Source organism: Pteropus vampyrus, unplaced genomic scaffold, assembly GCF_000151845.1.
Source record: "Pteropus vampyrus isolate Shadow unplaced genomic scaffold, Pvam_2.0 Scaffold85, whole genome shotgun sequence".
Classification (NCBI taxonomy): Eukaryota; Metazoa; Chordata; class Mammalia; order Chiroptera; family Pteropodidae; genus Pteropus; species Pteropus vampyrus.
This window is the reverse complement of record NW_011888866.1, coordinates 1379098-1391435: the sequence shown is the minus strand read 5'-3', so window position 1 is coordinate 1391435 and position 12338 is coordinate 1379098. Positions and strand designations below refer to the sequence as shown.

General features: G+C 46.6%; 1 protein-coding gene across 6 annotated transcripts in view; it reads right to left on the bottom strand.

Moving 5' to 3' along the window:
• The window catches only part of DAPK2 (death associated protein kinase 2), a 108509-nt gene that overhangs the window by 20938 nt on the left and 75233 nt on the right, over positions 1-12338 (bottom strand). For 4 of the 6 annotated variants that reach the window (XM_011363359.2, XM_011363363.2, XM_011363361.2 and 1 more), the window contains exons 5-7: positions 5309-5438; positions 1325-1373; positions 1037-1063 (exon numbers count right to left, since the gene is read on the bottom strand). In XM_011363359.2, the coding sequence (XP_011361661.1) occupies positions 1037-1063; positions 1325-1373; positions 5309-5438 (206 nt within the window). The remainder of the gene's footprint in view (positions 1-1036; positions 1064-1324; positions 1374-5308; positions 5439-12338) is intronic. The other 2 variants (XM_011363360.2, XM_023532509.1) reach the window with 2 other exon arrangements.

Here is a 12338-nt window from a genome sequence, read left to right as displayed (position 1 = left end):
ATTCTCTCTCTTTGCATTTAATTCCTCTGGGGCTTTTTAGAAAATATCGGTGCCCAGACCCAACCCCCAGCAGTTCTGATTTAATAGATCTGGGGTGGGGCCTGGACTGTGATTGGTATTAAAAGGTCTAATGTGCAGCTAGGATTGAGACCCTCTGCTGAAGCTCAGGGCGGTCCCCCATATCGTACAGAGCTCTCAGTTCAGGCAATGGTTTACGAGGGTGTTGAGAGAATGATTGCCTCAAGCTGTTGAGAGCTGGTCCCCCCTGCCCTCTCTGGCTGTGGGCTGACTCTTACCCAGTGTGCCACAGAAATAGCATTTTCCAGTTGTGCTGTGAAGGGAGACTGGTTGGGAAGCACTGAGGAATGAATACCTACTAATTGGCCATGTACTATGTGCCAGAGCAGTGCTAGGAAATTTGCACGTGGCCTTATTTAACCCTCATTGAGACACCCACGGCAGGAAGTTTGTGATTCCTATTTTTCTGATGAGAAAAACAGGCCCAGAGAGAGGTTAAGAATCTGCCCAAGGTCACAGAGATGGAAAGTGTCAGATGCACTGCACACACAGCTATGCAGGAAATCTCTGCTTAAGCAACTTAATACTTCAGAGACAGGAAAAGACCCTGGTGAGAAAGGAGGAGGGAATGAAAGCTGGGAAAGAAAGGCAAAAGGAGAGAAAAAAGAGGTGGGCACTGCAGCTTGAGGGTTCTCCCAAGTTTCTGAGTGAAAGCTGACATTTTTACAGGAAACCTCAGTCTGGGTGAGGCCGAGTGGTAGATCCCTGGCCACAATGGGGATGCAGACACAAGGTGCACAGGATGGAGGGCTCAGTGCACAGGATACTCACAGGCTGCTCTCCTGGGTTCCTGCCCAACCCTAACCCCAGGGCCAAATGTATGAAATGGAGTGAACACATCTGGTTCATGGTGGATGCTCAGGAAGTGTCTGTCTGTCTGTCTGCCTGCCCCTCTCTCATTCCTCCCAGTTCCCCCAGGTCTAGACTGTGTAAGAGCCTTGGGATCAGGGATACTCACAGGATGTAGGTGATGACGCCTATGCTCCTGCAAAATAAAGAACAGTCAAGTCAAGGCCTCCTGGCTCAAATCCCAGACCAGCAAGGGACCCCCTGCATGGTTCTCAGGGGAAGCAGTCGCTTGCCCCTCCATGGTGGCCTCTAAATGCAGGAGCTTTCTAAAGCCTTGAAAAGTGAGTGTAGAGAAAGGAGTTTTTATGGCCAAGGAGGATATCAGCCAAAACCATGGTCTGAGGCCTTCTACCCTTGGAAGGATCCCTAGACCACCTGGGGGACCTACACGACTTACCACATGTCAGCCTCCAGGCCCAGGGGCTCATAGTTCACAATTTCTGGAGCTGCAAGAAGCCATATTGAAGAGTCAGCAGGAGTATAAAAATGAGAAGAGACAGCAATAGGGAATTTTAGGGAGTTTTGTGCCAAATGTCTCCATCCTGAATCCCCCATAAAGGAAAATCGGAGCCAAGGAAAGATAATCTGGGTCTAAGAATTTGAGGAAGTTAGTTGTCTGTTATCCTGGTAGAGATGTTTTACAAAGGGGCCTTGATAATAAGAATGAAAACACATAGAGATGTCTGATAAAGAAGGAGGGAGGTAGGAAGAGGAAGATGCCGGAAGGGGAAATAGGGCCCAGCGACAAGGCCTGCTTGGAAAAAAGTCAGGTCAGCACTGGAGGTCATGGAGAAGAAAAGAAGGCAGAGAGGAAATCCACACTTCTGAGTCTGGTCTGAAAGAGGGTACTTCCCACCTGAGGGGCAGGAGGTAATGAGATAATGAGATAATGAGCTTGAAGTGCCTGAGGGGCATCCATGGAATGATGTCCAGGAAGAATCTGGGTACTGGGAAGTGGGCCAGAGCCATCAAATTTGGAGTCATTGTACAGGTGGAAATAGGAGTTGTGTGGATGATGCGGTGATAAGAAGAGGGTACAGAGTCTAGGAAAGAAGATTCTGCTGAGGAGAGGAGACCAAATTTGGCCCAGAGATGAAGCAGAACAGCACTGGAAAGTGAGTGTTGGAGTTCACACTCACTGCAATGCTCAGGGTGTGGGAAATAGAGATAAAAATGTAGACGACTCTTTTAAAAAGCTTGGTGATGAAATGGAGGAGATAGGGGAGGTATACAATTATGGGTTTTTTATTTTTCATCAGCTCTTTGAAGATAATATTCTATTGGACACTGGCTTCCATTGTTGTTTTGAGAAGTATGCTTTCAGTCTAATTACTATTTGTTTGTTTGTTTGTTTGTTTGTTTTTGTAGGTGATGTCATTTTCTCTGGCTACTTTTAAGATCTTCTCTTTGTCCTCGGTATCCTAGAATTTAACTATTACGTGTCTACATAAGGATTTATATTTCCGTTTGGTATATACTGTTGTTTCTTTATCAGGGGATGCATGTTCTTACATCAGTTCTGACGATTCTCAGCTATTCTCTTCAAATATTGTTCCTCTATTGTCTCTATTCTTTGCTCTGGAATTCCAAATGGACCTATGCTAGCCTTTCTTTTTTCACCCTCTTTTGCTTATCTTCTCTTTCATATTTCTATGTCTTCGTCACTCTTTTCCAGCTTAGTCTTCGAATTCTTCAACTCTTTCCTCAGCAGTGTGTAATCTGCTGTTTAGCCCGTTCGTTGAGTTTTAAATTTCTATGAGTATATATTGAATTTCTTAAAGTTCTATCTGGTTCTTTTTAGAATTTGCCTGGCCATTTTTAATACTCTTTTGTTGCTCGCTAATTTCGTGATTCTACCTTTTATTTCCATTTATTTTATAATCATTATCTAGTAATTTCAATATCTCATGTCTTTGAACATCTTAATCTTGCTAGTCTCTGACTGAAATGCTGATATGTGCACTTGCCTTTAGGAGAAGTCCTTCTATTGAATTTTCTTGCGGTTCACAGCTCCAGCTCTAAGTTCATTTCATTGGCTTTTGGGGGTGATACACATGATGTTGAAGGAGTCATTACCCTTAAAGATTTCTCTCATTTCCTATGAGTCCAAAATTGCATTAAAAAGAATATATTTCGCAAGGATCCAGTTTTGTCATGGGAGGGCTTTTGGAAGACTGGGTTCACCACACTCCTGGAAGCTGACATCAAATTTTTAACCCTGAGTCTCAGGATGAAATTTCAAAGGAATAGTGGGAGTAGGGAAAATGGTTATGACCTGTTTCTCAGGCATCTTGGGCAAAAAAAGTTATCATAGTTTGAGCAGGAGCTTAGAGAAGCCACCCTGTGTATCTGTAAGGTATAAAAAGCAAAAACAAAAACAAAAAGAGTTTGGGGCTGGTGCTGGCTCCTACTGGCTCAGAAGGGTCACCTGTATGCATCTCTTCCTAACTCTGAATTCGGTGACTACATGTTAGTAGTTTGAAATTGGTAAATGCTATAAATTAGAGTTTTCTTTTGGGACCCAGTTGTTAGACATTTACTAGCATACTGCTGGGCAAAACCTTCTACGGTTTGGCCCCACTCATGAATATCCCACTCACACAACCAGTCTGTGTGAATTCCCTGTTCCATCCAGAGTAGACAGTGAGTTGTCCCTGATAAATGCACTAATTCTGGCCCTATCCCCCTGCTATGGGATGTGCTCCCCCTCTACCCTGGCTCCTTCCCCACCCCTCTTCAGACACTTCTCCCACCCACAACAGCCCTTGTCCCTCACTGATTCAAGGCCATGACTGATCCCGCTGATTCTGCCAGAATGGGTATCTTGTTTGACCAGTCTTCGAGAGCTGTCTATATCACTCGCTTTACAATTAATAACATCCTGTCTTGTGGAAACTCTTCCATTATTGCCCTGAATTTCTAGTTAAGCCATTTACTATTATTTAACACTTGGTATGACTCAACTAAATAAACATATCCTTTTTTTTTTACAACATATGTGAATGCTGGGCAGTGACTGCTGTCTCAGAAAAAGTTCAAGAATAGATGTCATGTGCCCCAGGTTCAAGCTGGCTCTGCTCTCAACTCATTGTGTGACCCTGGCTGTATCATTTTGAGTGTGGCTCCTTACCATCATCATGTTTGTCCTTAGTACCTCACCTAATATCTGTCATACATAAGGTGAAGAATAACCACTGGTTGACCTTAACTAAAATCCTCCAGCCCTCCAATTCCACATTTGTTAAACTAGACCTGATGATCTGAAAAGAGCCTTCCAGCACTTTTATTTGGTGGCTTGATGTCTTGTTTCCACAAATTGTAAGTCCCTTGAGGGCAGAGTCTTCTCAGAGAGAAACCCAGTTTAATGGAAAGAGTATAGGTTTTGATGTTGGATATATCTGTATTTGAATCTCAAATACAGATCCACCATCTACTGGTTGTTTTGCCCTGAACAAGACCCTCGATATAGAAAATAATTAAATGTACTTCATGAGGTGGTTTGAGAATTAACTGAGATAATGTCTGTAGAGCATCAGACATACAGCAAGGGTTGGCATACAGCAAGGGTTCCCTGAGTGGGGTGTAGGTCTGTGGGGCTTTTGCAGCACCATTCCATAGTGGTGCAGAGATGGTGTGTGTGGCCTGAAAATCTATCTGACACATTCTGTCTTTCTTTTTGATTAGACTGTGGTCAGAAGTTTCAGCCCCTGGGTTTTGAGGAGACCAAGCCCTCTCTCTGTTTCCAAGACCACCCCACCTCCTAAAGCAGAGACAGTGGTTCTCAACTCTCATTCTTTTCCCTTTTACAAGGCTGTTTCTTTATGAACCCCAACCTGTAGCCCAAGCCCCAGGAAGGGGTTTCTGGGGCCTGGGTCAAGGGTGAGAGAAACAGAGGGAAGAGAGAGCTGCCAGGGCCCCCTAGTGCATGAAAAAACGTCAGGCACACAGGGGAGGCAAGTGGGAGGATCTGGCATCTGGCAGATGATTTCTCTTTTTCTTTTTAGAAAATCAAAAGCTACCCAGAGAAAGTTGAATTTACTGGAATGCAAGAGGGCAAAGTAATTTTCAATCTTCACAACAAACTCTCATCTAAGAGCAGGAGGTGGGGCTAGCAAAGGGCTTAACTCTGCAAAGGCCTCTAGCCCCACCTGGCCTTCCCAGGACTCGTTGGGCACTAAAAAGCTAAAAAGCCAGCTCTGGACTCTCACCCAGAGGCCAGGCAATACATTTCTTTTCCCACCCATTAGGTTTCTAGAGGGGTCTCCAAGGCATCATCTCTCAGCCCAGAGGCCATGGCCCCAGCCTCAGGGTTTGCTGCTGGGATTTCTTTACTGTTTGATCCTAGATTCTTCGCTGGAAGAGAAATAGGCCTAGAACTCACCAACAAATTCTGGTGTGCCAAAAATGTTCTTAAATTCAACTCCATCTTCTATTTCGTGAGCCAGGCCAAAGTCAATCAGCTTGATGTGTGGAATGGGAATATTCTTGTCTAACAACATAATGTTTTCTGGCTGGAGAACAACAACGACAAAAAAAAAAAAAATGAAGAAGAAGAAAAAAAGAAAAGATGGTAATTAAAGCTCTGTTTTGTGTTTTTGCTTTGGGGATAGGGTGGAGTTTGGTGCTCTTTTTTAGGAGCCTAAGACAACATAAACTCTTTCTTGTTTTTGTGTCCTCTGTCTTCTGTGAACCCCAAAACAGGCACAGTACCAAAGGCAAGGCCTGGGTTTACCAAACCTGCTGCTCACGACAAAAATAGAGACTTTGTCTTTCCTTTCCTTTCTGTCTCTGAATGGTAGATCCCTACGATGCAGAAAGAGCCTCTGTTTCTCCACCTGTCAAATGGGGCCAGGGAGATACCTGCAGCATTTCCTGTAAATAAAACTGCTGCCTCTGTGTCAATGTGATGGGGACAGGGGCGTTGCAGCCAAGCCTCAGTTTACACTTGGCTTACAGACCTTCATCTTCCTGACCACCTCTTTCCCTTGGCCAGCCAGCTTCCTGTTGACAAAGACTAACGGTACAGTTCACATTTCTCTGTGTGTTTAACTCATTTTGGCTCTCTACAGAATACAGGAAAAAATGCACCTGATTTCCAGGAAGAATATCAGCTTCCCAGGCTATTTCCAGCCCAGCAAACAGTTGCTAGATCTGACACAACCATGTGGGTGTGTGGAGATAGGGGGACAGCCCTGCCCTGTCCTCACACACCCCAGGCTCCCAGTGAGGCTGGAACAGGGTCCTGAGCCTACCCTTCTCACTCCCACCCAACCACTGAGTACGCACTGGGTGAGCAGGTCCCTCTACTTCACCTTTCCTCCCACTCCCCGCCATGACTGTCCTAGACTCCATGCAAAGTAGAATGTCCTGAAAACATATATCCACACAGAAACTTGTACACAAATGTCACAAAAGAATATTCATAACAGTCCCAAAGTGGACACAACACAAATGTTTATCAATTAATGAGTAGATAAACAAAATGTGGTATATCCATACAGTGGAATACTATTCAGCCATAAAAAAAGAATGAAGGAAAAGAAAAAAGTAAAAAGAAATGAAGTACTGATACATGCGATAGCATGGACGAACATGCTAAGTGAAAGAATCGGTCTTGAAAGACCACATATTGTGTATTTTCATTGATACAAAATATCCTGAATAGGCAAAATCATTGAAACAGAGAGGAGATTAGTAGTTGCTTAGGACTGGGGGAATGGGGAGTGACTGCTAATGTGTACATGGTTTCTTTGGGGGTGATGAAAAATTTTTAAAGTCGATTGCCGTGTTAGGCATACAACTTTGTAAATTGTACACTTTAAATAAAGTGTACAATTAAAGCAGTTTTAAATAAATGTATGTATGTATGTACATTAAAAAAAAAAAATTGTCCCTGTTTCTCAAGCTACTACTGAAAAAATTCCCATCTTACACTTTTCTCACATTATTTGTTCTACCTGAAAAGCCCTCTGCTCAATCTCTGCCCACTGAAATCCTAGCCAGGCTTCAAAGTCTAACTCAATCCACCTCATCCTTGAACCCTTTCCTCAGCAGCACCGAACACTCCCCACCACCAGAAGTAAACTCTCCCTCCCCAAGCCCCTTTGTGCCTGTTTGAAACTTTTTTGTTATAACATTTGTCATGCTCTCCCTCGTCCAACAGTCCTTGCTGTCTTTGTCCTAGCTCCCCTACTGGACCCTCAGCAGGAGCAAGGATTCAGAGCTTTGCATCTTCACCCCCACAGTGCAGAGCACAGAGGCTGTCAGGATGACGGTGGCCCTATCTGTTAGCTGAACTGATTCTGAATCTGGACACCCTGGGTGCCCTTACTCTAAACTTCCTGGCACTCGACATCTCTGTGACCTCACGTCACAGTGTCTGGAAACTTTCGCTCAAGAGCTGGCTGAGGGCCCCTCTTTTTTCCTTTTCAAAAAAATAAATAATACATTTCCTTTTGTACTCTTTTAGACTTATTCTTTCTCTCCTCTGGAGATTTCTCTCAACTTTATTTTGAAAGGTGTCAAAGTCCTTTTCTAAGGCAGAGCAGAGTCTTAGGCTTTGTAAAAAGAAGGGCGAGGACAGGTTGAGGTCAGGAGACAAGACCCCGGCAGGTGGCTCTACTCCAGTGTCCCTAATCCAGTTCTCCGGTAGCTGCCCATGGACCCCACAAGTGTCCGTGCAGTGAGCTGCACCCTCCCCACTGCGCACCATCATTTGGGAAGCTAGCTTCCCCGCCCTTCACTCCACCACCTTCCTCAGCCACCTTATTGGGAACTTCTCTTCTCTTCCAAGGAATGGCCCTGAGGCTTGTCTCTGGGGCCAAAAGGTGAAGGCCTAGGTCTTGACTACCATAGTGTGTTCAAGGCCTAGGCACCACCACACAATAGACGTTGAATGGGGACAGGAGCCTCAGTGGACATAGGCAGACATTTTCTCACCTGGATCTCTCTCCCACTCTAAGAATCTAACACATGGCATGTGACTTCTCCCCTGCTTGGAAGACTCTCCCTGCGTAGTTCCTATCTCAAACCCAGCTAATTCATATTCATATTTCAGTAAAAATAGTACCTCCTTTAGAGCCCTACACACACACACACACGCACGCGCGCGCACACACACACACACACACACACGTACACACGCCACCTCTCCAGTTCCCATAATGCCATACGCTTCCCTTACTGCAGTGCTTCTTCAACTGTCTCAGGGTGGCAGCTTACTTATCTTTCTCCCTGCACTGGGCTATGAGCTTCCTGAGGGTTTTGCTCCTATCATCTACTCAAAGCTTAGTATAGAGCTTGGAATCCATCAGGTGCTCAATAAATGTTCCCTGAGTCAATTCGGGAGCCATTTAGTAAGCTCCTGCAATGCATCAACCAAGCACATGACATATTTTATACCTCACTGAATCCTCTCAGCTTACATGGTGGCTGTTATCATTCTTCTTTTTCAGAAAAGAAACCCAGACTGAAATACTGGCTCGTGGACACAGGAATTTTAGTCTTTATCTGACAGACTCCAAAGCTTACGCTCCTAACCACTAGACGAAATGATCCCCCTTCTCTGCTTCTCAAAGATCCTCAGAATCTATCCCAGGGAGAAATGGGATTGCTGCTTGGGCCTGGCCATCTGGGGGCAACGTTGTATTCTGGCTCAGGTACAGCAATTTTCGTGCCCTAGCACCTGCTTCCCATTCCAGGATCCCTTTTATGCCGGTGATGCTTTCACCCAGGTGAGGGGCTCCAACCTGTGCCCCTGGCCTGGCCCTCATGCTGTGTCCAGAGGCTCAGGAAGGACCTCCTGGGCTGAACTTCTTCATCTCAGTGAGAAAAGAGATCCTGGCAAAGAGAGTCCCAAGGTGAGTCTGGATAAATTAATGTGGCCTGGGGGTTTCAGACTGGGAGGTTGCCCGGGACAGCAGAAATGTTCTGATAGGGGGTCAGGATTGGGGTCTTGTCCCCACCTCCCTGACTCACACATAGGGCCATTTGGACCAGATGCATCTTCAGACTTAGACCTGCCCTGACTGCAAGAACACAGAGGCCATGTGCTTCCTGCTTCCTTCCCAGGCCACCAAGGGGATTCTAGGCCGGCCAGGGGACTTGGACCCCATATCTGCAGCTCCTCCTGCTTTCAAAAAGGCTTCCTCTTCCTATCCCAAGCTCCACTAATAGCCTGATGATACACAGGAAGCAATGCAGGGACTGACACTTACCAAACATTTACTAAGGCGAGCAGGGCACTAATGCACTATGTCATCCTTTGAGGCCACCCTGAGTGGTGGGTACTGTTATCAATCCTATTTCACAGATGAGGAAACAGAGGCTCAGAGAGCTAAGGCATTTGCCCAAGCTCCAACAGTTCATAATGGCAGAGTCATAGTAAGCTCCCGGGGTAGTCAGCCCTAGCTCTCTTCACATCAGTCAGTTTGGTTAAATATCTTCAGTCGTCCCACTGACCATCAGAGAAAGCCCAAATGCCCTGCCTGATATTTGAGGCATCCGAGGCTCTGCCCTAAGCTGCCTTTCCAGCCTCCCTGCCCATCGCTTGTCTGCACCTGCCACATACCCTCTCAGGGTGGTATGATCACATCCAGAGCAATGTCTCAATACCAACCTTTGCTCCCGCTCTTCCCCTGGCCTAGAAGGCCTTTCCTACTCTTCTTCACACTTTCAGAGCCTATCCCTCATCTTTGTCTCCTTTTACTCCATCACTTTTCAGTGAAACATTCCCTGACCTTGTGCTCTAACCCTGACAGCATCGACAAGCCTGTGATCCTAGGTGCAGGTTGTCTCTCATACTGTGATGATGCCACTTTCCTGGGTGGTGGCCTCCCTAAGAAAATTTGAATCAGTTTTAAGGATCCTGACATCCCCTATGGTGTCTTGCATGTTTCATTAAAATTTGCTGATATGAATGGAAAGAACTGGGTATCAGTGGTCCTTCCTTGTCTCCCCTGGAGGTCCTCCACCACCACCAGGGGACCCAAGTGCACTCCTCTCCACAGGGCTGCTACAGGGATGGGTGGGGAGGGAAAGGGACTCAGAGAGGGCCCCTAGGGGCAGCCTGAGGGCCAGCAAAGCAGCAGTTCCTCCAAGACTTTTTAGTCTAAGCTTCCTTGCTCCCCACTCCCCAAACAGCATAGGCTGGTGGAAAAGAGCCCAGGCCTGGGTATTGGGAAACTCCACATTCAGCTATAGCACCCAAGGCTATGAACTTATACAAGCCATTTCCTCTCTCTAGGCCTTAGCCTCCTAATTCTAAAATAGATCCTGGATGATATCCAAAGCCCCTTCGAACTCTAGGCTCTGCAATTGCAAGATAGCACAACCTCCCCAGCTGGCTGGCAAATTCTCACTGCTCTGGACCCCAAGGTAGGACATGCAAAGGCTCAAGTGTCCCAGCCCCAGCTTAGGAAGGAAGAATAGGCAGCTGTAACCATAGGCCTCTGGGCCCAAGCCAGACTGGCTTCCAGGGTAGTATGATCCTATTTGTACTCCCTTGCTTCTGTCATTCTCCTCCAGCTTTATTTATTTTGACCAAATACTTTACCCACACACTTGATGTCCCTTCCAAAGCATGGCAGAGGGAGGAATCACATTCCCATAGGTGCCACTACTGCCCACATCCCATGGAGCTGCCACCAGGAGGTAGAACTGCCCTCACCTGTCAAAACAAACCCACTCGGCTCAGCCCATCAGGAAGGCAACTGTGGGAGAGGCCAACATGCCCCTTCGCATCCCAGTAGATCTGGCCAGAGGTGCCTGCTATGGTGCCAACTGGAAGCTGGGACTCGTGTCTATGGGTGATGTCTAGCACAGCATGTCTAGGAGTCCCTGAAGGATGAAGGCAATGTTGAGGAAGGTGGGCACGGAGGGGAGCTATGTAGTAAGTTGTAAATGACCAGAACTTAGAGTCAGGCAAGTCTGTGTTCAAATCCAAGTTCACAGTGAAACCTGGGCAAAGTCATTGGATCTCTTGGAGCCTTGGTCTCCTGTCTGTAAAATGGGACAACATCTACCATGGCATAGAGTTGTCCTGAGGGCTCAGAGATGGTCCCCGTAAGGAGTGGTGCCCAGCACCGTTTGTTCACTTCTTTCTGGGATGCAGCGTGGACCACAGTCATCCCTGGGAACCTTTCTGAATCCCTGCTGAATTACCTGTACATGGCTGAGGAACATGACCTTCGTAGACCAGCCTCCTCCCCCACTCATTGTCTGCTTCCTTCTTCCCACTCTGTTTCACCCCCAGACTGTAGCCATTATCATCATTTCTCATTATTTCCTTGATCATGTCTCTCTTTCCCAGAATGAGAGTCTTAATTTTATCATCTGCCTACCCATCTTTCCAGGCCCAGCCAAAATTCTATCTCCTCCAGAAAGCATCATCTGAATACTCAGCCCAACCTTTCTTCCTTCTCTCAGCTCCTCATTTAAGTAGGAATCTCTGCCTGCAGCACCAACTCTGCCAAGAACTCTGTGAGTCAGTCTTGTCTGCACCACTAGATTGCGCACTTGCTGAGGCCAGGACCTGCTTCTCATGCTCTTCCTGTGTTCCTAAAAGCATCCAGCCCAGGGTTCCATATAAAACAAAACCTATAGCACTTAGTTTGTAAAGCATTCACATTCATCTCATGTGAATCTCACTCTCTGAAGCAGGTACTATCATCATCCCCAGTTTACATATAACTAAACCGAGGCTCGGAGAGATTGAGTACTTTCCCAAGGTGTCTCAGCTAATAAGCAGTGGAACTGAGAGTCAAGGTCAGACTGACTCCAAATCCATATGCTCTCCCCTCCCACACTGCCTCTCTTCCTCCAGTTGAGGCAAAGGTGCCCACTGGGATCAGCCCTGCCTGCTGCCCAAGTGGGCATTTCCATCTTAGCCCTGGTGCCTCGTCAGCTTGCTGCCCCAGCTCCGTGTTTTTCCCAGAAAACTCACAGCTGTGGCTTAGGGAAGGGCCTCAAATCAGTTGCACTGGCTTTGTTAAACCAAACCCTCTGGCCACTCACTCATGACCTCCTCCCTCCTCCAGGGGAGGCTCTGACCTCTCACTCCCCTAAGGCCATTCCAGGACCACGGGCTTTCAGCTTTGAGCCAATCGGCAATGCTGGCTTGGTGGTCTGTGCCACACAACTAGCATGTGCTGTGGGTTCTCCCCACATGTCACCTTATTAGATCCTCACAACTCCCAAATTATGGATGGCCAGTGCCCCCATCCAAGCTAGTTGCCCATCAGAATCCCCTGGAGATGGTGTTAAAAATACCAGATTGATTAAATCGACTCACCAGGAATGAGGCCCCAGAATTAGTTTTGTAAAGCAAGTTTTCCAAAGAAGTCAAAATCAGACAGGCCCAGTGTTTGGGAAACCAGCTCTAAAGAGGTCATCGGATAGACATGGGTTTGAAT